We start from the raw sequence: 27,530 nt of genomic DNA, 5'->3' as shown, positions 1-27,530 counted from the left end.
AGCATGTATACTATCTATGGTGAAACAGATCACCAGCCCAGGTGGGATGCATGAGACAAGTGCTCCGGCCTGGTGCACTGGGAAGACCCAGAGGAATCGGGTGGAGAGGGAGATGGGAGGGGGGATCGGGATGGGGAATAAGTGTAAATCTATGGCTGATTCATATCAATGTATGACAAAACCTACTGAAATGTTGTGAAGCAATTAGCCTCCAACTAATAAAAAAATTAAAAAAAAAAAAAAAAAAGAATACTGATATGAGTAAAAGGATAAAAAAAAAAAAAAGGAGCTAATTAAAAACTGAATCTATAACTTGTATTTGAGTATATTTTCTTACTTGTATTTGAACACTGGGTATCAAGTATTTCAAGAATAATCAAGCACACAATTAAGCCACTTTGTAAATGAGAGTACATATATATAGTGCCCACCATGGCAGATATTAGTTTAAGCTCCAGGTGGATATTAGTCCCTCTTCCTTTTCTTCTCCTATACTATTTCCCTATTTGCTCCCCCTGTTTGGGCATATTTTTCTCTTCCAATCACATACAACTGCCTTAGGCTGGCGTGACAGAATTGGAGAGTGAGGGCCAAGGCAGGAAGGAAGGTTCCAATTCTGGTTGACAGCTCTGGCCTACTGTCTTCTACTGTGACAGTAAGAGTACTGAGTATTAGTCCTTCTCCCCTTTCCTCTCCTGAACCCTCCATTTGCTTCTCTGTCAGAACAGAGAGCACAGCTGGGTTTTGTTTCAAGCTTTGAGCAGAGTGCGCCTGCCTAAGATTTCCTGATACTTATAATCCTGTAGAAGATGGAGAGTCTCGTTACTGAGGGGGAAACCAGATGAGAGGAAGCCACTTCTTCTTTTTCCTCTCCCTCCACTCCTGCTGCCCCAAACAAAACAAGGGCAATCAGTGCAACTGGGGAAGCCCAGCACAATCCTCCACCCCACCCAACTCTCAGCCTTGTGCCTGGAGGTGAGCTCCAAATGCAGATGATCAGAAGTCAGTTAACTCACTGCTGACTTTAAGCAGTGTGCGAGATTTATTGCCATACTTCCTAAATTTGTCTTTTGATCCTTTCTTGTGTACAAAAACCAGTGCTCTGCCCATCAGAACATGAGACTACTACAATTATGCAAATCCAAGGAGGTCCCTCAACATCTTAGAATAAAGAACGCCAGCCTCTGCAATTTTCACATATTCAAATATGCATGGATCTAGGGAAAAATGAAGACTCTTGAATCAAGGTTCATCACTTGCTTGGGGAAGAGAGCTCACAAAACAATTTTTATGTTCCAGTAACTTGCAGGTGTTTCAGGTTGGCATCACTGAACTTGAGAGTCAGAAAGTAAACCCTGAGACAGTAAAGATCCCAATGCTGGCAGAAATCTCTGCCAAGAAACTGAGTCCTTCTGATGGTAAATGTCATTTATTACAATGTCTTCATCCAATTGTTATGAGAGACGCTTACAACTTTTTGTCCTAAACTTATACAACAAAGTTAAAGGTTATGTATATAAGTTTAATACATATCCTTATGTTCATAAAGAGATGGAGCATTTTCTCAGTTATGACTCAGTAACATTTTCTGTAGATCTTGATTAAATTCCAGTCACTTGGGATATATTCACTGGAAAATCATTCAACAATAAACAATTATTTGAGTTTCCTTGTGGGCAACACTTGATAGATACTGCCTCAGAACTATTTTTACTCCTGAGTCAATATTTAATCATTTTATCTTAACACCTTCGTGTATCACTGAAATACACGGTGAATGAGATTGATTAAGCCACAGATACAGCAATCTCCTGAAGATTTGTTTACTTAAAGAGTAATGAAAATTAAAAAAAAAAAATAATAGTGTTCCATAAAATATCCTTGATTTCTGATAAAAACTACTTTCTATATTCCTTATGGGATGATGCTTCAGTATTTTAATAGCAAGCTATCATTTGCTATCAAGTCACCCAAGTGCAACATTTCTAAATAGTCTACTTTAGAATTCACATTTGCTTTTAAAATCTTACCAACTCTTATTGTTCTAATCTGCTTAGTGAACTTCTCTGTGAAAATAGAAAAAATTTAAAATATAAACCCAGGAGAATAGGGGTTGCTGTAATGTTAATCATTTTGCCACTCAAATAAGATACAAACAGTAAGACAGAAGTTTCACTCTAAGTCAGAAGTTGCCCAACCTTTTTGGCACCAGGGACCAGTTTCATGGAAGATAATTATTCCACAGAAGCAGGGCAGAGGAGGGTTTCAGGATGATTCAAGTGCATTACACTTATTGTGCACTTTACTTCCATTATTACAAAGCTCCAACTCAGATCATCAGGCATTAGACCCAGACGCTGGGGGATCCCTGCTCTCAGGTGAAGCTGGGAGAGGGGCCCCTCTGTCCCAGGATATAAGTTGCAGAGATGCGGCATGGACAAAGCTGCTGGACATCATTACAGTGAGACTCTCCACTACTTGATTTTAACTCTACAAGTCTTTTGAAAGAAAATACATCCAACTTTAAATTAGAGTTTTTCAAAAAAACATCAAAGGCAAGTACGAACAATTTGGGAAATTATCAATAAGTACACATGCAAAGGTAATGTGCACATGCAAATCATTATAAATTAAATAGATAATGATATGAAAAGAAAAAAAACTCCAAATAATTATCAGAAAGGTTTTTCGGCTTATACTTCGCTAAATATTATATATGTTTCACACATATAACAAGTAAAGCACTTGCCATGAGACTGAATTAACTTTAATGTCTTATGAATATAAAGTACTGTTGCTGAGTACTCACTTGGATCTTCTTATACACCACGATTCTTCCAGAATGTAGTAATTCACTTGTAACTTTATCAATTCTCGCTTCACTTCTTCAGCTGCTTTTCGGCTATACATTGAATATACTATTTTCGTTCTGGCTCTTTAAAGAAAAATAATTGGGCAGAAGATTTTCAAGATCAAAAGAATGCAATCAACCTATTTGGACAGAAGTACGGAATGGAACTAGAAGAAAGACTCTATAGAAAAATCAGGTCAAGAGAACATTCCTCACAAGAGGTCCTGGCTCAGGGGCTTTGGGGAGGCCAACCAAAACAGGCACAAGTAGCACAAGAGTCCTGAGAGAAAAAGGTCAATTTAATGAATCCTTTCATCTCCAAACAGTCTTTTGGTTTGTTTGATTGCTTGTTTTAAATCTTCCATCACTCTATCACAGATAAGAGTATGAGCTACACAAAGACAACTACAGGACTACTTTAAAGGTTTGTTGTTAACTTTAAAGGTATGACAGTCTGAACTTTGATAACCAACAATTAATATTAAATGGCTCTCCATTTTATTCAAAATTAAAACAAAAAACTAAATTTATTCAACACAATTGCCCTAGAAACTAGTTTGCTAAAATTTATTTTTTAATGAAAAAGCTTTTTATTTATAAAAGGTATGCCCCACTGTTACATAAAATAACACATATTAATAAGATTCACCAATCACTTAGGAAATGACTAGCGGACCAACCTAGAAATTATATGAAAATTTAATCTTTTTCCTTTTCAGAAAGAACACGGGCTTCCCTGGTGGCTCAGACAGTAAAGAATCTGCCTGCAATGTTGGGAGATGCAGGTTTGATCCCTGGGTTGGGAAGATTCCCTGGAGAAGGAAATGGCAACCCACTTCAATATTCTTGCCTAGAGAATTCCATGGATAGAGGAGCCTCATGGGCTACAGTCCATGGGGTCGCAAAGAGTTGGACATGACTGAGCACCAAACATTTTCAAAGAAAACACAACATTCTAACTTATGAAAAAATAGTAGAAACAAAAAACATGATCATTCCAGTAGGGCTATATTGGTGAAAATTAGAGAATAAAAAATAAAACCTATCCTTGAATTAGATTCCATTTTAACTGACTCCTCAGAATTCAAGAAAAATATCCTATGAGAAAACCTTAATAAAAACTATAAGCTAATGAATTTTCTGGAGGAACTTAAAAGTAATGATAACTAATAAGGACCTGGGTTTTTTGGAGCCCTGTATAACACAGACACTGTGTGACTTCTTTTTGCTTCCAAGGAGAGAAGAGAACCCCAAAGACTGTAGCTTTATTGTCCTATGGGGCCTTAACAGTTTGTACTGAACTTAACCATGTTATCTCAGTATCCTATGTCCCCAACCTCTATATACTCCAGTTCACCATATCCTTTTTGAAACACTTTTTGTTATACTGCTGGTTCCCTCACTCATTTTGCATTTGTATGAAAAACTTGTTTTCAACAATGTGATAACTGTGTACCAACCTTAAACCTGCATCTTCATAATGTGGATGATTCACAATGGGCCGAAGTGCGGAGAGTTTAACACTTGCCATTGTGGGCATGGCACCCGCAAACACTGCATCTGCAAAGCAGGAACCAAGGTCTTAGGAAGACACCTGGGGAACGTGACAAGGAGTCTCCCTCTGGTCAGCTCAGTTACTTCCCAGGTTAAAAAGCTGAGGTCTGAATCGTGACGTAAAGATTCAGTAACAGAACCAGAATGAATTGGGTAGCTGATAAAAGGGTGGTCAGCAACCAAGTCTGGATGAAATATTTTCAAGACAAAGCCTCATCACTGAAGGTTTCTGTTTCTCTTGGTTGGTTGTTTTTAGTGTCTTTTCCTGATTATAAGAAGAAGTAACACATTGACTAGAGAAGTTTTACAGCACCAAGGAATTCTAGAAGATGATTTAATATTCAGTCACTTGATATTCAGATCACAACAAAAAGTTCCCTTTGGATACATGAATCAAGTATCACATTCCTTGAGTTCATTTCAAGAAGGAATGTGAAGGACTGAGATTAAAAATTAATCAGGAAAATAAGCATATCATAAATCATTTTAAACTGTGCCATGCAAAACTTTGGATATATTTTGAAAAAATTAGAATTTATGGAAAACAGAGAAATAAATTATTAAGAAAATATTTACAACATTTCTTTTGCAAATTTCATAAGCAAGATTAACATCTCTCTCTTTCTGGATAATCAAGAAACAGGGTTTCCTAGAAAGATTAAAACCATTGGAAGTAACATGAGTTGAGGATTGTGTAGTTGTATATAAAACCATAGGGAAAACCACAACTAAATAATAAGACTTTTTTACCTGGTTTAGTACTGTATTTAATCCATTCTATAAGTTCTTCTTGTGGCAAATTGCTGAATTCCCCTACAATATTCCACTGGGTTTGTAAATTTGCAGAACCTTGTATTGACATTGCTGCTAACACAGCAAAAACAACAGCACCAGGATGCACTTTGCAAAAGAGCCATCCAAATAGCTGAAATCAAATTAAGGACACACTGACAATGGTTAGTACAAAGCAGGCTGCAGCCTGAAATAAGCAAAAGTTCTTTCCAGAGAAGAATACAGTCTCTGCTAGCATCCCAGATACAGGACTAATAATTCGAAGGGAAAGTTCCAGAAACAATAACCTGAGGGGTCAAAAGAATTCTACCATTAGCTTTATATAGGTGGGACATGATTTAAGAAATTCTTCTCTCAATTTGCTCTCTCTACTTCCAGGTTCCAGTAAGGTCAGGCCTACCTAAATAATGCGCCAAACTCAGTGCAAAATAAAAACATGGTTTCCTTGTCTGACAATTTTTAAGAAGTTCAAAGCAGCGAATAGCAATCCATCAATCTAGGTGCAGAGTCCTTCTGAGTGTGGGCCCCTGTATAATCACTGCTTTCTGTCAATATCTACATAGTTACCATTCATGAATTTAGCCTGCACTGAATCAGTGTTTATTGTATGCCTAGGACCATTTTAGAAGTTAAATGGATAAAGGATCTGCTTTGACCCTTAACCTTTGGAAAGATTATAACAAAACCATGAAGAACTTCAATTATAACAATTTAAAGAACTATGGGCAATTCAATACTATTTTAGAGCCACTTAATAACAAAGGCTGGGGTAAAATTATCACAGCAGCTATAATACCGACATAACAATCACCTCACCTGTCTTGAGCAGATCAAGGAAGCCATAATGCACATGTGGGGTGTCAAGAAGAGTTTTAGTCTCATAATTAAAACACCAAGGACTGTATATGCTAACAGTTGCAATGCATGATAAACCAGCTGAAAGACAGAGAACATACTCCTAATATTTAAGAATATATTGTTAAATTGGTGAATATACTAGACAAATGTACTTTTTCTTAGAAACAATATTTTGATTTCTGAAATAAACAAGTCTTAAAATTCACTTTCAAACTTCTCCATTTTATTAGAGGGCTAAAATAATAAAATCCTTAAGGCAAGTGGACCTATAATTCCACTCAGAATCAAGCCTGGGGTTAACAAAACCCACACTTCTGAACCAGGTGGAAATATGAAATACAGTGTTAGCACCTATAGTCACCATGCCATTGCTAAGAAAGAGTGTCAGGGAATGTCTAACAGTAGGATTCCTGTGTGCTGTTTCCTATCTCTCTTGAGCCCTCAGTTCCTTATCTGTCCATGTCCAGTGAGAGGAACAGGCAAGCCTCTCCCAGGACAGAGATCAAAGAGATGGGATGCTGGCATAGGATTTCCTTCATTAGCTTTTCCATTTGGTGAAAGGGATTATTTACGACCCTCTTTTGATATGGATCGCCTTTTGGCCTTATGGCCTCTATTGCTCCTTGCTTCCTTGGTAACTTGTAAAGTCTGGTCTCTTGATCTTTATCTGAAGTTACCTTGTATTACAGTATATATACTCTTACAGAATTCAATAAAGCACCCTTGTTCCACCAGAGCTTGGGTCCCCATGTCTTTCTTTCTCTCTCTCTCTCTCTCTATTTCTGGCTGATTCCCTGGAACGCAAAGGCCGGCTGCATAACTCAGGGAATAGTAGCCTCTTTCCTTCTTTCACTTTCTCATCGTGGACTCTGGACCACCAGGTTTCGGTCCATTAAAGGACCTCAACAAAAGAGGTTCCTAAAAGTCTTCATCACAAGAAAAAAATTTTGAGTAACTATGTATGGTAACAATTTTAACTAGACTTACTGTGGTGATCAATCCACAAGGTATGCAAATTCAAATCATTATGTTGTACACCTGAAACTAGCATTATATGTCAATTATACCTCACTTAAAAAGAAACAGGCTGAATCACCAAGAAATGGGAACAGCAACCAGTCACATCTCTGAGGCCTCTGGGCAAGGTGAACAGAGAGGAAAATGATCTCCAATCACATGAAAGATACTCTGCAAAAGTGCCTAAATGGACCCGAGCAGTGAACTGCTATTACCCTGACGATGATCAGAACAGACCAAGTGAGTTTCCTAGCTAGCTATTTTAACAAATGAATGGTCATGTTTGAAGTATTCTCATAAAAACACATACAGGCCTATTTTGAAGATGATTAGTGACTTACCAATAAAGTCAGAAAATGAACTAGAAAGAAAAGTCCAAGCATATATAAACATTAAAACAAGGCACATTTTGGTAATATTAAGTCTTTACCTCTCCATGATCAAACTGGTGTTTTCTGAAATAGAAAAAGAAATACTACCATTGAATCACCATTGAAGCACTTCAATCATGTGCATTTTTACCTGACAAATATGAGTTTTACAACTTCTATAATATTCCCTCAGGACACATACGTGTAAACCAAAACAACTAAAAGTTATAAACCAAACTAGTGCTACAGTCTTTTAAAACAGTTTATTTTGCACATCCCACATATCTGACTACATGGGTATTTTTAGGCCAACAGGACTCGCTGGCTGCCATGTATCACATACCTCACAGGTAATATCCTGACAAAGCAGGGAGTGGAAAGAAACTCTGAAGCCCTCACAGTCCCATAGCCCTGCTTCCTGTCCCCAGCAGCCCCTTGGCTCCCACGTAAACTATAACTGCCACAGACACAATATAGGAAGCCACACATAAGACTTTTGTACAGCAGCAGTTCTGAAACAAAAAATAGCCACAAAATGCCACCTTTAGTTTTGTTTGGTGGTTTTAGTTTCCTAAGAAAGGATACATCTTTATAGGCCCATCCTCCCCACATCTCACTCCAGTCCCCTTCCCAGCACCCCAACCCTGTGTTGAGTCTCATCAAAGCACTGAGAGCAAATTTCAAAAATGGGAATCCAGATATGCCATTCTTAAGACTTTCTAGTTGGCTGTGGGTTTTTTTTTGTTTTTGGTAATTACACATATTCTTCTTTAGATGGTCTCCATCTTTCACCCCTGAAATTCACCTTCTACCGTGTTCCCTCTTGACCAACTGTGCTCCGTTACCCTAGACTCATTTTATGCCTTAAAACATCAGACAGCTCCTTTGACTTCCATATTCAGTGCCTCCCACCTTGATCACTCACACTCTATTTCCCTGTTTTATCTTCTCATAGAAAATAAAATGTTCACTTATAGGTTTACTTGATTATCCTCTGACTCTCCCTACTGAAAAGAATCCTTCAGGAGGACAGGGTACAAATCCATCCATCCACTCAATTTCACTGAACACTGAAGACACAGCAGCAAATAAGATGGGGGAAAAAAAAAACTGTGCCCCAGAGTTTACATATAAGCTGAAGGAGACAAATAGAAAGCAAATAAGCAAACATTCCATGGCAATAAATACTGTGCAGAAAAAAGGAAACCAGGGAAAAGATGCAGGGAGTACTGGGTGTCCAGGGTGGTATATATTAATCCGTGTGGTCACCAACTGAGTGAACTCTGAGCAAAGCCTTGAGGACCCGAGAATTTGAGCCTGAGGATCCCCAATGGAAGAGCACTTCAGGCAGAGAGAACAGACAAGACAAAGCCTCATGGTAGCAGGCTCCCTCCAGGCTGACAGTAAAGACGGCATGATTAGAGAAGAGGGAGCCAGGAGGAAAATGAGATGAAGAAGATCCAGCAGAAGTGTGCTGACAGGGAAGCACATTCAGAGGCTCAGTACTGCATTCACAGAATTTGAGATTCTTACCAGACACCCAAATAGAGATGACAAACAGTGAGTCTATGTATAAATCTTAAGTTCAAGGGAGAAGTCTGGATCAGAGATACAAATATACAACTTGATAACACATGCGTTCTCTATCCTAAACACTGAAATATTTCAAGACCTAGAACAATGCCTAGCAAATACAGTTCAATCTTTTTTTTTTTGAATGAATGAACAAATGATTCAATTAACCCCCAATCTAGGTAATCTGGGTAGCATAAAATCTGATTGGACGATTTGGTTTCAAAATTACTGATGTACTAGCAAAGAGTAAATATATTAGGCAAACGAAGGAAGTGAATAGGTCCTCCTTTATTCTTCTTTCGTTCCAAGTACAAATTATCCATTACCATTTATTAAGTACCTAGAATGTTAATATGACAATTAACATTACATTAACTCTGATCTTACAACTATTTATTATCCCAACTGACAGCTAAGGAAAGCAAGTCACAGAGCTAGTAAGCAGCAAAGCCAGGTCTGTATATTGACTGGTTTCAGAATCAATACATTTTCTACTTCATCATGCTGTCTTTATCCTCCTTGAACCCCAAGGTCCCTGAATAAAGGAGACAGTGGTACTCACATCTTGAGAATTAAAATGTGTATCCTACCCCTTTCCTTCTTATATTGGCATATGACTTTGGTACTTAATGCAAAACGAAATGTCAATGTGCCTTTCTCCTTTCCAAAAAGCTCTGATCCTACCTAGACTGAAAGCCCCATGAAGCTCAGTGTTTTTCTATAATTATTTCTATAGTTGAGTTATTATTGAAAAGACTCTCTTGTTTCTGTGAAATGTTCTACCTTTCTCTTCCAGATGCATATTATAGTTATAACCTTTAGCCCTTTCCTGAGCTCTTAAAAATTTTTCATCTCAATCGAAGATAAATTTTGGCTTTATGTACTAGAAGCTTTTTCCTTTTCCCCAGCCCTCAAAGGTGTCAGGTAGAAGCAAGGGTACAGTTACAATAAATTGCTTCTAAATGAGAACAAGGATTGTCTCAAGAGTGCATGCAGTAATTTATCACTGGGTGTAGGTTAAAGAACAATATATAAGGCTCTGTGTGTTATAAAAGAAAATATATAGACACACAAATTCAACAATCTCTACTGCCCCTGAAAAAATCCCACAAAAGAATGAAACTAGAATTAAAACTTCCTTTACTCCATCCTCTAATCCCATCCCCTACTAATAATTACAAGTTTTATCTTTCCACATCCCTCCTATATACAAATAAACATATAAAATCTTCAAATTTAAAATAAAAGTATAATCATCCTTTATATGTTTTGTAATTTTTAATTCAAGGACATATGATGAAATATCTCTGTAAAGAATTCTACTTTCTGACTGGGTCATAATTAAACCAATCCTGTACTACTGAATACTTTGGTTGTTTTCATTTTCACATTATACACACCACCACAGTGGGCATCTCTATACCATCACCTCTGCATTTTTATGAAAGTTTTTAGGGGACACATTTGCACTGGTGAAACTACTGGGTTAAAGGACAGGCCCACCAAATGTTTTGCTTTATTGCCAAACTGCCCTCCCACCCTTGGAAGCACTGGATTAATTTTTACAAACCTGACAAGTAAAAAGGTTTCCACATTATCATGGGACTGAGCACTTTTTCATGTATCTATTTACTCATGCACAAGTCTTTATCACTCAACTACTATTCTTTCCTCATATGCCAGGCACTGCATATAAACTGCTGAATTGAACAGAAATGGCCATCCCCCTTTCAGGAGATATAGGCAACAACACAGCAGTTTGTAAACACAGGGTGATAAATGCTGAGAGAAAGAAAAAGGGTGTGATGGTGGAGAATAACAAGCCAGGAGACACGGGATCTACTCAGAGATGATAGGCAGAAAAGGCTTCTGATAGGAGGTGACATTTAAGCAAGGATTAGAGAACTGAGTCATGCCAAGACAGGCTGTGGGAAGCAGGGGCACAATTACAGGCTTAGGGCACAACCACTGCAAGGGCAGGAAACCGATTTTCATGATCAAAGAGCACAAAAGAGATGAGTGTGATATGAGGGTAGTGGGAAAGGGAAAATGGGAACGTGTTTTCTCAACTGCCTGTGTGTACCTTTCACTCATTTTTCAAATGGGTTTTTAGTATTTTTCTTGTTAATTTATAGAAGTTCTTTATGTGTCATGGTCATTATTACCTTGTTATGATCTGCAAATATTTCCAAGTTGTACTTGCTTTGAACAATGCTTACAGTATTTTACCAAAGAATTTATCTGGTCAACCATATCAACCTTTCCTTCTAGCTTATCGGTTTTATGCCGTTCTTAACAAGGCCTCTAACCCTAACATTGTAATAAACTCTTGGTTTATTTGGGAATTTAATTTTTCTCTATATTTAAATATTTGATCCATCTGGAATTTATTTTATGTAAAAAGTGAGGTATGAGTCCACTTTTACATTCCCCTCTTTTTCTGTCAAAAGGCTGTCCATTGGTCCTAAAACCATCAGCAGAGTAATTTGCTTTACCTGACAAACTGAAGCACAAAGCTGTGTCCTTCAAGTAGAAGTAAGTGTAGGGCTACTGTCAGAGCATACGGATGGGACTTAAGAGACAAGCAAGTGATGTGCTTGGCTCTGCTCACAGAGGGAATAAGAATAAAAGCAGAGAAGGGGGATGCCAACAACTGAAACATCAGTTATCAAATGTTGTATGCACAACACATAACTATAAAATTAATACATTATAAATACCTAGTTAATAAACTGGAGGAAGTAACAAAGTCATTAATGCCATATTTACCTTATATGTGTCTGTTGTTTAGTTAAGACAACCCACATGTCACTAATGACCTGCAAATAAATTTTTAAACACTTTATAACAGCTGTATTGGAAAAAAATTTTCAAGTAACATATTTTCTAGACTTTCAAACTTTTACTTACTTTAAAATACAGAAGTATGGAGATAAGAAGTAACTCAGAAATAGTAATTATGACAACAAAATCTTACATTTGCATAGTACTTAATCATATCTCTAACCAACCCTGTTCAGATAGGTTTTATTATCATGTTATGAATGAACAACAGGCTCAGAAGGATTAAATAATCTTCCTGACTAAGAAGGGTCTTGAAACCTGACCTTTCAGCTTCTAATTCACCTTTAGTGAATTCCACCATGTTCAGGGTCTTGGTAGTGCCTCTACTTAACTATACACTATATAGGAATAATAACTATGATGCCCAAAGAGGAGGGTAAAGGGGCCATCTGATTCTCACTCTTCCCTTGCTTTTTAATGGAGATGATGTGAGGCCAGTAACAACCTCTCCGACCTTCCAATTTTGCATTTGCCAAAATGGAAATAATAATATCTATACCCTAGAATGTTATTGAAGAACCAATTGAAATAAGGTATGTGAAATAGTTAGAAAGATTATAAATATATGATGTGAATAATAATTACAATACAGAATATTCCACAAATACATGACGTTGTACTAACACAGAAATAATAGCTCTGAATTGGAAAACCTTTAGGGTGTGTCATTTATTTTTCAATTACAGACTAATCCAAAGTCAATTACTTAAAACATCTGTAGTTATAAAGTTCACTAACTCTTAAGAAGAAAAAAGAATATTACTCCGCTCTTTGATAAAAATTGGAACTTCCTTGGCCTGATTTATATCTGGACTTAAGATTTCATTATCAAAGCCAAGTTGGGAGTCTAACTATTTCATTGAATTTAGTAATACATTGTTAATATTTTATTTTTCCTTTTGATTAATAATAAACTCTATCCAGAAGTTAATGAATACTGCACAAATGACTTAGAAAGGCATATGTTAAATATTTTAATAAAATATTACATAAAAGTTAAAAGTGAGTAATAATTTACATAAACAGAAACAATTGTATGTGGGTCAATATGATCTCTCTGATCTTATCTTTCAAAATACATGACTATCAAAATATAAGTGTCCTTTTCTTGGGTTTACTTTATGTTGGTAACTAGCACAACATTTTTTAAGATTTATAAATATTCATCAAAGGCTATTAGTAAGAAAACACAGAATGTGTTTCAATAAGTCTATATAAGTATTGTGTTAGGTTAACATGTCGCCTAGTATATGTAACTACTATGAAGAAAAAAGAAAAGGTTTTATTATGAGAAAATACTCATAAGGTAAAGGACAGACTTACCTTTCTAATGATTACAACAAACACAACAAGAACAACTGGAAGCAATAATGTCTTTGTATACCTCAAGGGAGTCTGAAATTCAAAGAAGTGTTTCATTAGAGAAAAATGTTATTTCAAATGAAACTGCAAATCATGAACCAAGTGAATTTTAAAACATGTTAAGAAACTGTGCATTCACCAATCTACCCACTGATTCCCATAAAAATGAAGATACATTTCCATATAAATGAATTTCCCCAAAATGCTGAGTTGAAAACACTAACAGATACAGTTCCCAAACACTTCTAAGTGTAAAATGCAACTAGAAAGATTACTATTCACTTTTGTACAGTACTATTCTAACTAGAGAGCCCAATATTCAACAAGGGTCAGCAGAATGGCATGAGCTTTACTGTGCATTTTATCTGGAATAAAAATCACAAGTATGATGTCCAGATACAAACACACACACACAATAATGATCAATGTTTATAAAAGGAGTAAAAACATTTTTACATTTTCTTCAGTAACAGGTAAAAAACTACAAAAAAAAATTTTTTTTTAAACTAAAAAAGCCCTACACATTGCAATCCTATACACCTCTCAATAATTTGAGATCACAGTCTCAAACAATTCTCGGCCTGAAATTTCTAAATTGCAATCAATTTGCTCATTATGAACACATTCCCTCACAAAAGTAATCTTTTATCATTACATGAAATTATGCATGCTTTCCTCAATCTGTTTATAAACAGAAAGCTAGATTTAACCATATTAAAAATACTGGTACATTTTAATCCTACAAAGCATAAGGTAAGTAGCATTTTCTGATTTCCCTCTCCTTAGTCCAATTTTTTCACTTTCTATTCTGTATTAGACAAGCAATTTTGATAATTTATACAAAGTGCAGTCTTTATGAGCTACAAATCCCAATAAAAACAGGATTTTTACATTTTTATTTTACTATTTACCTTTATAAACATTTGTATATTACTATTTTAAAGTATATATATTTCTATTTTGTAATTTTTAAATTGTTTTAACATGCAAAAATATATAACAAACTATTTTATTATTTCAAAAATTAGACATTTGCTAATAATAACTAACAATAAATATAAGAAAAATAGTAAGATTGACGTTTTCTTTAAAAAGGAAGTATTTTTAAAGACTGTGTTAAAAATACTTAACAAAGTTTAATAGAGCTCAAACAATTTTAACATTATATTCCAAAAGTTTATTAGCATGAAGTTAGTCAGAAAGAGAAAAACAAATATCATGTATTAATTCATACATGTGCAATCTAGAAAAATGGTACCCATGAACCCATCTGTAGGGCTGAAATAGAGATGGAGATGTACAGAACAGACCTGTGGACACAGTGGGTGTGAGGAAGGGGGCGTGGGGTGAGTTGGGAGATTAGGACTGACAAATATACACTACTATGCATAAAACAGGCTAGTGGGGCACCTGCTCTAACAGTGGAGAGCTCAGCTCAGCGCTCTGTGGTGATCTCGAGGGGTGGGGTTGTCGGGGGAGGTCCTGGAGGGAGGGGATGTACATATACATAGAGCTGACTCCTTTGCCGCAGAGCAGAAGCCAACACAACGTTGTAAAGCAATAACACCTCAATTAAAAAAAAGAACAAATGCAAAGGGAAAAACCACAGTGACAGACGTGTGCACATGCTTGTTCTACTGGAATTGTAAATTATTTTATTTTAATATTGCTCATAATTATTGATTTTATTCTAAGAATAAAAGTTACATACGCTCATTGTGAACATTAGAAAATGGAGAAAAAATAAAGGAGATGATGAATTTCACATTTTCATCAGTTATCAGTATTTCCTCCCTGATGGACTGTATATGTTCACGTCCTTCGCCCATTTCTGCATAGGTGGGTAGGGGAACAGCATGCGGCTGTACTTTTGGTGCTGAGAAAGAGTGAGGGTCCTTGATAATTTTTTATTGATTTGAACAATCTCCTCAACTAATTAATCTCTAGCTTCATTGATTTATTGCAAGAATCATCCCAGTTAGTTATTTGATTTTAATTTTTATAACATTTAGTGTATAAAACTGTACATGTAACAGTTTTAAGTTATATGCAGGCAAATCTATTAATCATTCTCATATGCATTTTGTACTAATATGATGCTCATTAAAATATGAAGTTAAGAAATATTTCTCAAATTTTTCAAGCTTCATTTATATTTAACACATCAACTGAAATGAAGTTTGGCATATGATACAAAGCTTTAACCTGATTTCCCACCCCAATTCAATTTTTCAAATAATATTCATGAAACAATGCATCTTTCATCGTTTAGCTGTGGTGCTCTCTGCTCTCTTCATTTCATACCAAGTACATACACAAAAACATAGTTAAGCACATACACATGGGGTCTACCCAGCATTGTCTGTTTTTGGCCATAATGTTCCTGTTTTGATATCTGTGTACTTTAAATACTGTTGCTTTCCATTTTCATATCTAAAATGCAAAGATCTTCCTCACTGGTTTTTATTATCTTTCAACAGTACAGTTCAATTAAAATATGACTACTATAGAAAATTTAGAAGACGCAAATTACAAAATAAAGTTAATCACTAATTACCTCTTCACCAAAAAAAAGAAAACCAGTGTTAAATTTTGCTGACACTTTATGTGTGCTAATTATAGCTCAATAAGATCACAGCATGTTGCTTACCCTATTATACATCTTAAGTGTCTTTCCACACCAGTATGATGCTGTGTTAAATTGTTCCCTCTTCCCACCATGCGACAGACACCCTCTCTCTGAACCTGCACTGTGCTCTGCCTTACAGCACAGTCCCTGTGAAGACACCTATGGAGATGAGGAATGGCAGGCTGGACACAGCTGTGCCACTTTCTTCAAATTGGCTGAAGCCATGCTAGGCCTTAGTGAACTATTTCTTCTGTTACATAACTGATGATTCACACTCTCAAGGCTATGTAGTGGCATGTTTATTTTCAATAATGTTCACACAGAGCCCTAATTTCTCTGTTGATGCCTATACTTTCTTTACCATCTCCTTGTAGGAGTCTTGATCTGCTATAGGCATGCATTTTAATGTTCTGTAAGATACGTTTCCCTATTTTCTTTCAGCAGGCTTAACATTATCACTTGTACACTTTTTATCAGCCATTATGTGTCAAAACCACTTGCCAGAAGACAGGAAATGAAGACTGATAAGTCACTGGAGTAGAGAGTCATCTGCCATGTGGCACACTCTCGTCCAACTGGTCTGCAATTCAGTGGCTTGCCCCGTGGGGGTCAGGGAAAATGACTGTGTCAGCAGAGGGCTGCTGGCCAGCTACACACACACACACACACACACACACACACACACACACACACACACAGTTTTCAAGAAAAATGTCTCAGAGATAATTAAATATCCTCATAAATCAGGGCCACATGGGTATGGCCCACAATCACAGTCACAGGGCCCATATATATATATACACACACACACACAAAAGGCACAAATATACAAATGTCTTTGAACCAAACTAGCTCATAAAGTATTACAAAATAGTATTTAATGTGAAACATCTTAAAATATCAAAGGTATTTCCTAAGTATCTCCTTTCATCCTCACAAGATCTGTTTGTAGCATACTACCAGAAACTAGTAAGCTACAGTTCAAAGAATGAGAGTCATTTGCTCAACAACATAAAGAATATTGCAGACTTCTGTCTCACAATCCACTAAACTACTCTCAGATTTCCTTCTAAACACACGAGTACAGTTTTAGAAAGACAAATGTTGTTGGAATGAAAAACTTGTATTCAATGATATTTCAAATCAATGAGATGATTCAAACAATCACAAAGCAAGTGGAAACTGAAAAGCTTGAGAGTTTCACTGAATCAATGCTATCCTTGAAAGGAAGCAACATGAAATGCTTCTGTGTTTACTCATCCTAAAAACTATTGCTAGGCTGAACGCATGTTTCTAAATTATCAAAATGAGAAGAGATCACGTATTTCATGAGGCTGTACTAATGTAAACAGGAACATCTTGGTGTAAGCTGCAAGGTTTTCCTTTTCCTTCAAACTGAGATAAGAGTACAGAAGAAAGAATCTGAATAACAGGAGCACCCTTTATGAAAATTGAATGAACCAAAACCTAAGGAAAGAAAAGGATAAATCCCATCTTACCTCCTTCTCCATAAAGTCAAACTCTGCTGCACATGTATACAGTAAAGTGTCAAAATCCTTGTAACTGAAGAATTTTGATGTTAATAAGTTGCCAATATGAGCCTAGTAAGGAATAAAGGGAGACACCATTAGATTATGCCGTACATTGCTATAACTCATTTCAATCTTAACAGTACCTAAAAACAGCTTCCATTGCTTTGCAGAACTTGCTGTTCTAACACCCGGCTGTTTTTGGACACTCCGACTTCACAGTCTCTGTTTTTTGGCTGACAAGTGATAGCTCCAACAACACCCTGCCTTCCATGCACCATCAACAACATTCCACAGGCTTTTACCCTTGGGTTTTCCCTGCTCAAGGTGTTAAACCTTGTGAAATACACTACAAGGTATCCAGTGGGCTTGGTAACACACACAGGCATCCATCAATCACAAGGGGACATCATGTTTTAGAGTAAAGAAAAACAAACATAATTCAGAATTTCTGAAAGGCAGACTGAAGAGACTTTTTTGAAAGAAGTAGACGCCAGGCAGACCTTGGAATAAAACACACCTTTTGACAGACAGTCAGCATCTGTGTATTCTTCACATATCACCAAGTTCACACTTATATCACCTCACTTACTTCCCACGAGCCAGATGAGGAAGCTGGAATTATTTTCATTTAACAAAGGAGAAAACATTTGCCAAAGTTTCAATTCATTATTGTCTAAAAGAGCAAGAATCGTAGGAAAGGGGATAAATTATATCCAGAGCAAATCATGACTAAAACGCTAAACGATACATAAACGCAGTGGGGCGGGGGGCACTCAGGGAGTGAAGAGGAACTCAATGGCGATGGGATATCCTGAAGACTCTCAAATGCTGTGTCTTGTGGGGAAGAAATGTATGCTGATAAGTTTAAGAAACCAATAAGGAGAACACCTTGGCCTAAAAATGCATATGCAAACCACCAATCCAAGGAAAAGGAAAAGAATCTAAAAGGAAAGCAAAATGGTTGGAAAATCTCAATAAAATGAAAGAAAGAAGTCCCAAAATAATGATAACTGCCATAAATGTAAAGACCTTAAGTTCACTAATTAAAGACAGATGCTCAATTAGAGTTAAGGGAAAAAATTCAGTATCATGTTGTCTACAAAAGATATGCTTAAAAGTTTGCAGAAAGGCTAAAAGCAGAAAAAAAGAACAAGATAAATCAGATACAGTGAACCACAGAAACCTGCATTAGCAAATGTAATGTCTCACAAAACTAAATTCAAACAAAAACATATGAAAAAGACAACAAATGACATTATATACTGATAAAACAAACAACAAAGCAAGATTATACATATCATAAACATCTTTTCAGTGAATGGTATAAATTCAAAGTGTATAAAAGCACAATTGAAGAAGTCTCTAGAAAGAAAAAATAAGTTGACAATATTTGTTGGATATGTGAATTTCTACAATGCAAATTATTTTTTTCTAATCACCAATGCAGCAAAACTGGAAAACAATAACTAAGAAAGACGTTAAAAGTCCTCTCAGCCAGAAACTGAATAACATAAAACTTATCTTCGGGTTAAAAAAGAAAATCACAAAATAGTTCACTTGGAAGATGCCAAAAAGGTACTTCTTATAAGGAAATTTATAGATTTAAAATGTGTTTATCATAATATAAGAGAAGTGAATACAAAAAAGCCAAGCACTTTCCCTCAAGCATCAGAAAAAGGTTCAGAGCAATCCCAAAGAAATAAGAATAAAGGAAATGAGGATGACAGATTTCAGTTACAAAGAAAAATACAATAAAATCAAACAGGAGTTTTAAAAAAGTGGTACTTCGGAAATATTAATGTAATAAATAGAAAATAGAAAACATAGCAAGAAATAAAAGCACCTCTTTATTATAATATTGATTCTAAACCCAAAGAAGGAAAAGTAAAGAACATAAAAGACAATTTCACATATATGTAAAAAATTTCAATAAGAATTTTTTCACTAAGTGAATCCTACAATAATTTTTTAAAAACATGACCCATTTGATGACATATATGAAATGGGTGAGTTTCTACTAAAGCTATAAACTACCAGTAACTTCCTAAAGAAAGTGGATTTGTAGTAGAAAATCTTCCCATGAACAAAACTTCAGATCCTGAGGGCTTCACGGTCAAATTCTAACAAACATTTAAGGAAGACATAATATCAATTCTATATAAATTCTCACTGAAAACAAGAGATTGAACAATTTCCAATAACTTTAGCAAGCACAGCATTACCTTGAAATTAAAACCAGGCAAAAGCATTACAAGAAAATAAAACTACAGATTAATATTCTTAAAAATCAACAAAAGTCCTTAAAAATATTAGCCAACCAAATCCAGCAATATTTAGAAAAACTAATACATTGTAAACAAGTGAGGTTATCTGAGAAACACAATGATGGATCAACACTCAAAAATCAATGAATGTGGGGACTTACAGATATAGCAAAGAACAATGTTAGTCAATACCCTCCCTCCAATAACAACTATGAAATTGGACAAAACTGTCAAAAATCATATTAGGTTCAAGAAAATGATCAAAAGGAAAACAAATGTAGAAAATTCATTTATTTTAAAAAAAGAAAAAAAAATGATGACCTCTGTGTGGAAATAGTGGGAGTTTGTGGCACTGTTGCCTTGGCCATTGGTTTAGTGGCTAAGCTGTGTCCAATTCTTGTGAGCCCATGGACTGTAACCCACCAGGCTCCTCTGTCCATGGGATTTTCCAGGCAAGAATACTGGAGTGGGTTGTCATTTCCTTCTCCAGAGGATCTTCCTGACCCAGGAATCAAACCCAAGTCTCCTGCCATGCAAGCAGATTCTTTACCACTAAGCCACCAGGGATTCCCACTTTGGCCACTAACACCCAGCATTATAGCACCACTGCTTCCCTGAGCTCGGTCAGCCCAATGGTCATAACTGGATGGGGCTGACCATGGAAGCAAAACCTCTGCTACTGGAAGGAGCTGACTTGTTTGGGGGCAGAAAGCAAAAAAATTTGTGCACTGTCAGTAAAAGCAGCAAAGGGTTACAGGATCAGTTTGGTGAACAGCAGATTTACAGACTAGCTAGAAATTAAATTAGAGACTCTGCAAAAGAGACAACCCATGAGGGGTAGATAAGTTCTCCCATCCCTGGTGACTGGAAAACTGTCCACAGATGCTGAGGGATCTAAGAGAGCCCAAGCTCTCTACAAATCTATGACCGTCTGGGAGGTGGTATGAACATTCATGGAAGATCCAAGAAGGTGGGCGGGCACGGCAGAGAGGAAAAGAAGAGACAAACCTAACATTCAGATGAGAGTCAACAGAACAGGTCTGAAGGGTATCCTTTGAAAAACCAGCTTGCAAGGTTGACCCCTGGCTGACATCAGGGAATTAGATTCTGCAAGGACCCCACCACCCTAAACAATACTAGTGGCTTATACTGAACACCTACATGGCTTCTGGGAGTTTGGAATTTTGATATGTGTGAGGCAGAGGGTGCCTGTGTTACCAGTCCCCAATAAAAATCTTGGGGACACCAAGTGCTAAACTTCCCTGTTGGACATCAGTTTTTACCAAGGATGAGAAATCCAGGATAGGCCAATAAATGCCTCCTTGGATTCCTAAAGGACAGGGAAGTATGTGCCTTATTATCTTAACAGAAAAAAACCAATGCTTCTCAATAGCTATATGGCCTTGCCATTCTCCTTCCTCTGACCAATGTCAAAATTAAGAATTTATAAGCTGATGTTCCTGATCAATGTTACATATTTCCAGAAATACCAACACTGCAACTAAATTATTTCTGATTTAGACATAACTTTTTATAATATTTTTTTTTTTACCCTGGTTCAATACCAGGCTGTGGCAGAAATGACAACAGTCACTTTAACCTGAATTAACAATTTAACTGGACTGTCTTCCCCCAGTGAGTAGTCAGATTCCATAAACCTAGGACTTGAGCTATTTCCCATTTCTTCCTGCTCATTCTCTGTATTCCGGCTGACTCAATCACCTTTTAGCACTCATCTTCACAGCTGACTTTTAGGAGCCTTCCTTAACTCCTCCTGTGTATTTGTGCAGCACTCTGTACCTGTTTGTTTGTTTTTTTTAATGAAGTTTTAAAAATACATTTTGCAGTTGTTAAATTTTTACGTATTTATTTTTGGCCATGCCACACAGCATGCAGGATCTTTAGTTCTCCAACCAGGGACTGAACCCATGCCCCCTGCAATGAAAGCTCGGAGTCTGGACTGCCATGGAAGTTCCACTCTTTTTATCACAGCTTCTATTACACTGTTTTATAGTTGCTAGAAATTGTCCCTATATCCCACTAGCCTGTGTCTTACTCAGTTTTGTATCTCTAGGATGCATTCTACTGTCAGGCCCAGAGCAGGTACACTGAATAACCCAATAAATGCATTTTAGGTTATGCTTTTAAACTTTAAAAATATCTTCCCACAGGTTGTAGACTACCCCTATAATAGTCCAGAGGTTCTCAATCTTTTTTAAGCAAACAATTCTGTTGTTCATATGAAAACCTGTATAGATGTCCTCTATGTAAGAGATTAAAGCTAGACTATCCTGGATGAAAAGAATCAAAAAGGAGACTGGAAAGTAGATGGACCTCACCAAAGAGCCTGTGAAGTCCCAGAACGTCACAGAACTCAGTTTCAAAACCACTACTTAAATCTATTACAGGAGGAAGAAAGACAGTCAATTAAAATAAATTACAGAAAAAAAAAATGTGGTTTACTCTTTCCACATTGGTTAGTGTCCTATTTTAATTTAATTAATGTGTTCACCAAAATATCAAAATAAAATAGACAAAGCAAAATTACAGATAGGGTGAATCTTTTGCAATTATAAAACAAAATTCTTCTCATTTTATTATCTCTCCTACCCAAATACCAAAGAAAGTAAAACCAATAATAATAAAAATGTCTCTCACAAGACTAACTTGGATTAAATCATCTATAAAAGCTTATAAATAAAACTTTCATAAGCACTGACCAGAAAACTGGAATAAAAAAGGAATGAATCTATAATATAATTTATTATTTAAGAGGCTCTGAAGGTGGTGTCTTTGTCTGTTGCAAAAGGGGATTATAAAGAAACCAGAGGAAAATAACTGCACAGGTCTTAAAATTTGAGCTTAAGTCTCTGGAGCTTTGACCCAGCAATCCCACTTCTGGGCATACACACTGAGGAAACCAGATCTGAAAGAGACACATGCACCCCAATGTTCATCGCAGCACTGTTTATAATAGCCAGGACATGGAAGCAACCTAGATGCCCATCAGCAGATGAATGGATAAGGAAGCTGTGGTACATATACACCATGGAATATTACTCAGCCGTTAAAAAGAATTCATTTGAATCAGTCCTAATGAGATGGATGAAACTGGAGCCCATTATACAGAGTGAAGTAAGCCAGAAAGATAAAGAACATTACAGCATACTAACACATATATATGGAATTTAGAAAGATGGTAACGATAACCCTATATGCAAAACAGAAAAAGAGACACAGAAATACAGAACAGACTTTTGAACTCTGTGGGAGAAGGTGAGGGTGGGATGTTTCAAAAGAACAGCATGTATACTATCTATGGTGAAACAGATCACCAGCCCAGGTGGGATGCATGAGACAAGTGCTCGGGCCTGGTGCACTGGGAAGACCCAGAGGAATCGGGTGGAGAGGGAGGTGGGAGGGGGGACCGGGATGGGGAATACATGTAAATCTATGGCTGATTCATATCAATGTATGACAAAACCCACTGAAATGTTGTGAAGTAATTAGCCTCCAACTAATAAAAAAAAAAAAAAAAAAGAAGAAAAAAATAAAATAAAATTTTAAAACCTTTGTGATATAGAAAGACCAATAAGAGACTGTGTCAAAAATTAATTTTGAAGAATAGACTATATACTTAGTCACATTTACTTTCTATTAGAGTAGATAGACAAAATAACAGGTGAATAGACCCCACCTTGAATTTAGCTTAAACAGTGGTACTTGGCAACTCTAGTAATTTATTCTAAGCCTGTTTATTTCAAGTCTTTCAAGTTAAAGCAAAAATAAACTTACATCATCTGCAATACCAAAGATTTTAGATGTCAAATACTTTAGTATGACAGTTCCAAATAACCAAAAACATCCTTGGATAACCTACAAAAGAAAAATATAGCAAAACAAAACTAAACCAGTGCATCATACAGCCATTGCATAGACATAGCCTAGGAAGAAAAAAATAAATGCTTTAATCACATGTGAAGTAATCATCTCTATAGCCAAGAGAAAATGCTGAAACACATGCACCTTAAAATAAAGAATGTTACTTCAAAATCAAGGGCTGTCACCAGAAAGAAAAATATATACAATCTTCTTATCAAAGTTAATATTTTATAGGAGATTTATACAGCAATTGCAGTTAAATTTCCCTTCCACTAAAAGTTTCTTACACATGTACTGCTCCTCAGAAAAAGCATAGGTAATAAAACACAAAAACTGAAATTCTTTAACTACCTATCCAATATTAATCTTGCTTCACGAAAAGAGTAATTTGGTACATTAAAATTGAGCCCTAATATGTTATAAAACTGTTAGACCGCCTGCATTATATAGATCAATTCCTTGAAAGTAAAACATAAAACCAATGATATATTTTAGAGAAGGAAGAATGTATGCATTCAAATAGATTGATTCCTACCCATAAAGTAAGTTCAGATACATTTATTTTCAGGAAATATGGTTTCATTGCCAGTAAACCCTGCATGGAGAAAATAACATAGCATGAAGTTAATAATTACAGACACAAATTCAGGTACCAAAAAAATACTTATAAATAACACGATCCTCAAGAATCTAAAATTCAGCACAATTTTCATTGTTTCACATAGAATCAATACAAGCTCATTTGATTTCAAGGAGCCCTGTTTTGTCCAGAATATTTTAGGTCAATTAGTCACTTTGTAAAGTTGAAAGAAAAATCTCCATACATAAATTTCTATAACTGACTTCTATGACTGGTTCTGATTTACCTAAGAATCAAGAAATATATAACAATTTCAGAATTTTAGATAGGTGTCTTATAAGATTTTCCTTAAGTTAAAATATTACTAACTCCTTGAATAAAGTATAAATGAGTTTTTAATGAACCAACTAAATAGTTCTCAACCAAATCTGATTTCTTTCCAGATATATAACAAACTTCCAAAGCACAGTATCTATAAAGATCTAAATCTACTTCCAACTTGGCAAAAATATGGTTAGAGATCAAAACATAAATACATGAACCCAAATTAAATCTTTTCAGAAGTTTCTGAATATCTGAAAATACAAAATGTGTTACAATTAAGGTTTCAAAGTGATAACTAGAAACAAAAATAGACAAATGTGCATTTATATAGTTAAATATATAAAAATATGCTACATTCTGTACCTGTTGCCATCATTTATTTTCATACATCAAAATACTGATACATGAAATATGCATAATGCTTAATCTATACCTGAGACATACCTCAGCATCAAGCACCTAGTAGGAAGCCTAACACACTGTAGGTGCTCAATAGAACTGAAGAGAATTTCCTGCAAAATGTACTTAAGATTAGATTTTATTGATAGGCAATCTTCCATTCAATGGCTTTCCTGTACACAAGTACCAACAGTCATGTCCTTTACCCTTAGTAATACCAGGACTTCCCCGTACACACATGTAAATACAGAACTGAGTCTATTGTCACATTTCCCAATTACAAACAGAATTTATGATTGTAAGAACTATCACTAATATCAAAGCACAGCAATTCAGTTAATGAGGGGTGTTTTTTAGACATTATTGAAAACAGAGCATCAACCACATGCTAATTGCTAATTTCTGTGCTGGAGTATACTCAAGTCACACAACCTGTAAAGGATGGTGGTCCAGACTGGGAAGAGGTATTTGGGAAACAGAATTTTTAAAAAAATTTACTTGTAAAATCGGACAAAGAAATAGCAGATTCCAAATCTGTTAATGGGTTCTAGAAATCAAGAAAGACAAAATGATCTGACTTACTTAAATGACTATTCAAGAAGTAGAATGTATTTCAGTTAAGACAGTGCAATATGCTTTCATCTCCAAGAAACCAGTCTAAAACTAAAGCATGTATATGTTAAATATAAGGAATAATTTCTTTCCTCTTAGGTATGCAAAACATTGTAATACAGAAACCCATTGGGAAAAAAAAACAGGAGTAACTACCTCTGCAAATCTTTAAATTTAGAGAGACATATTTTATTTAGAAAGTCATTCTATCGAAAGTGGCAGAAGGTGTTAGATGACCTGTTACCCTAATTCTGTAAGACTGTCTCTCCATAATCTACATCTGCTCTTAGTGATCTAGAAAAATATAACTGAATCATTACCTGATTTAAATTATCTGAATAAGTCATACAAATAGACATGAAGGGAAAAACTAAAAAAAACCAAGTCCTCAAGCCTCTCTCTGATCACAGTGGAATAAGGAGAGACTGCTGTGAGATGCCAAAAGGAGGAAAGGGGGTTACAAAGTGAGGAAAGAAAAGGATAAACACTGAAAGGAGGGGAGGAAACAAGAAAAAGAGGAGAGCATAGAAACCATTCTAAAATAAACCCTGGGCCAAAAGTCGGGTGACATAAAAGATGAGAGAGAAAGGACAGATTGAGAGTACAAAGCAAAGCACTGTGTCTTCAGGCATTAATTTTTGTTGTGCTTCTTTGGAAGCGAGAACTTAAATACATTATCACATTATACGCATTTAGTAAGACACTTGAAACAGTTCTGGAAAGATAATCCCTCATGAATCTCAAGCCAGTGATAAACTGGTAAACCATTAGTTTCAAAAACAGACATTTACTTAAGGAACACTTACCCAAATAATTACCAAAGAGGAAGCATAATAAGAAGTTAATAACATTGAGTTTCCAAACATCAAAACAAAACAAAGTGCAAGAGAAATCTGAAAAAATCCAAGAAAAATATAATTAACATACAGAAAACCAAAAAAGAAAGATTTTTATTCTGAAAACTGCACATGCCCATGATAAACAAAATTTGGACCATTCAATAGGGAATATACAAGGAAAAGAGCCCGCATTCTATGCCCCACTTCAAAACCCCAGAAATCACCACCACCACCAACTCCCTGTGCATCCTTATATTCACATTTACAAATTCTAGTTTATAACTTTTTTAAAACCACAAATGAAAAGCTGGCCCAGAAGCTATGCTATCGCTTGCTTTTACTCTTAGGTTGTTTCAAAGTGCTTTACGTATCAACTTAAAACAATTTAATTCATTCTGTTGAATAACTGAAAAAAGTACTCCACTCTAGAGATATGCTATAATTTATGCAACCAGTACTCTGAACACTTAAGTGCTTTCCAGTTTTGTCTTGCTGTTAGTTTTGTTTTTCCTATTATAAACACTGCTGAGAAAACATCCTTATGTATCTATCTTATATATTAGTACATGTCAACACATTTATGGGATAAATTATTATCATGGGTCAAGGATACAAACATTTTAAAATTTGAGAAAATATTGACAAATTTCCATACAAAATACCATACTCTCCACCAGTAGGGTATGCAAGTTCCTGCCAATATTGTGCATTATTCTTTTTAAATATCTGCCAATCTAACAACAAAAAAAACGGTTGCTTCATTGTTTCATTTTTTTCTATTCATCTTTCCATTCTTAGGGATGAGACATATAGCATCTTTTCTTCTATTCACTACTTACATTGTTTTGTGTGTGTATGAATTGCCTACTCCTAGTGTCCATTTTTCTATTGGGTTTTCATATTTTCCTAAGCACTCCTTCATATATTATACAGCATAGCTCCTTACCAAGCAAACATATTATAAATATTTTCCCAGTTCATTTTTATCTCTGTTTGTGGTATTTATTATAACTGTTTCCTAAATTTTTACATTAGTCAATTTATCATTCATTTCCTGTAAGAATTTAGAATTTACCTCCATTATAAGAAAAGTCTTTAAAAATAAAATAATCTATGCTTTCTTTCAGTAGTTTTATTGATCCACATATATAAAATTTACATAAGAATTTTATAATCAGCCTAAATTTGAAAAAATGATATTTGTATTAAAATTGCTTTATTCTATAATGTACATTACACTATATT

The 27,530-nt window shown here is 35.6% G+C and overlaps 1 protein-coding gene across 1 annotated transcript in view; it reads right to left on the bottom strand.

Moving 5' to 3' along the window:
* The window catches only part of DPY19L1 (dpy-19 like C-mannosyltransferase 1), a 100,882-nt gene that overhangs the window by 15,512 nt on the left and 57,840 nt on the right, over positions 1-27,530 (bottom strand). Inside the window, exons 11-21 of the mRNA XM_043872079.1 lie at positions 26,253-26,339; positions 24,067-24,126; positions 23,445-23,525; positions 17,353-17,454; positions 13,186-13,257; positions 11,788-11,837; positions 7,503-7,527; positions 6,014-6,133; positions 5,156-5,330; positions 4,312-4,411; positions 2,810-2,935 (exon numbers count right to left, since the gene is read on the bottom strand). Coding sequence (XP_043728014.1) covers positions 2,810-2,935; positions 4,312-4,411; positions 5,156-5,330; positions 6,014-6,133; positions 7,503-7,527; positions 11,788-11,837; positions 13,186-13,257; positions 17,353-17,454; positions 23,445-23,525; positions 24,067-24,126; positions 26,253-26,339 — 998 coding nt within the window. The remainder of the gene's footprint in view (positions 1-2,809; positions 2,936-4,311; positions 4,412-5,155; positions 5,331-6,013; positions 6,134-7,502; positions 7,528-11,787; positions 11,838-13,185; positions 13,258-17,352; positions 17,455-23,444; positions 23,526-24,066; positions 24,127-26,252; positions 26,340-27,530) is intronic.

This window comes from Cervus elaphus, chromosome 18 (assembly GCF_910594005.1).
Source record: "Cervus elaphus chromosome 18, mCerEla1.1, whole genome shotgun sequence".
NCBI classification, from domain to species: domain Eukaryota; kingdom Metazoa; phylum Chordata; class Mammalia; order Artiodactyla; family Cervidae; genus Cervus; species Cervus elaphus.
This window is presented reverse-complemented; position numbering and strand designations above follow the sequence as displayed.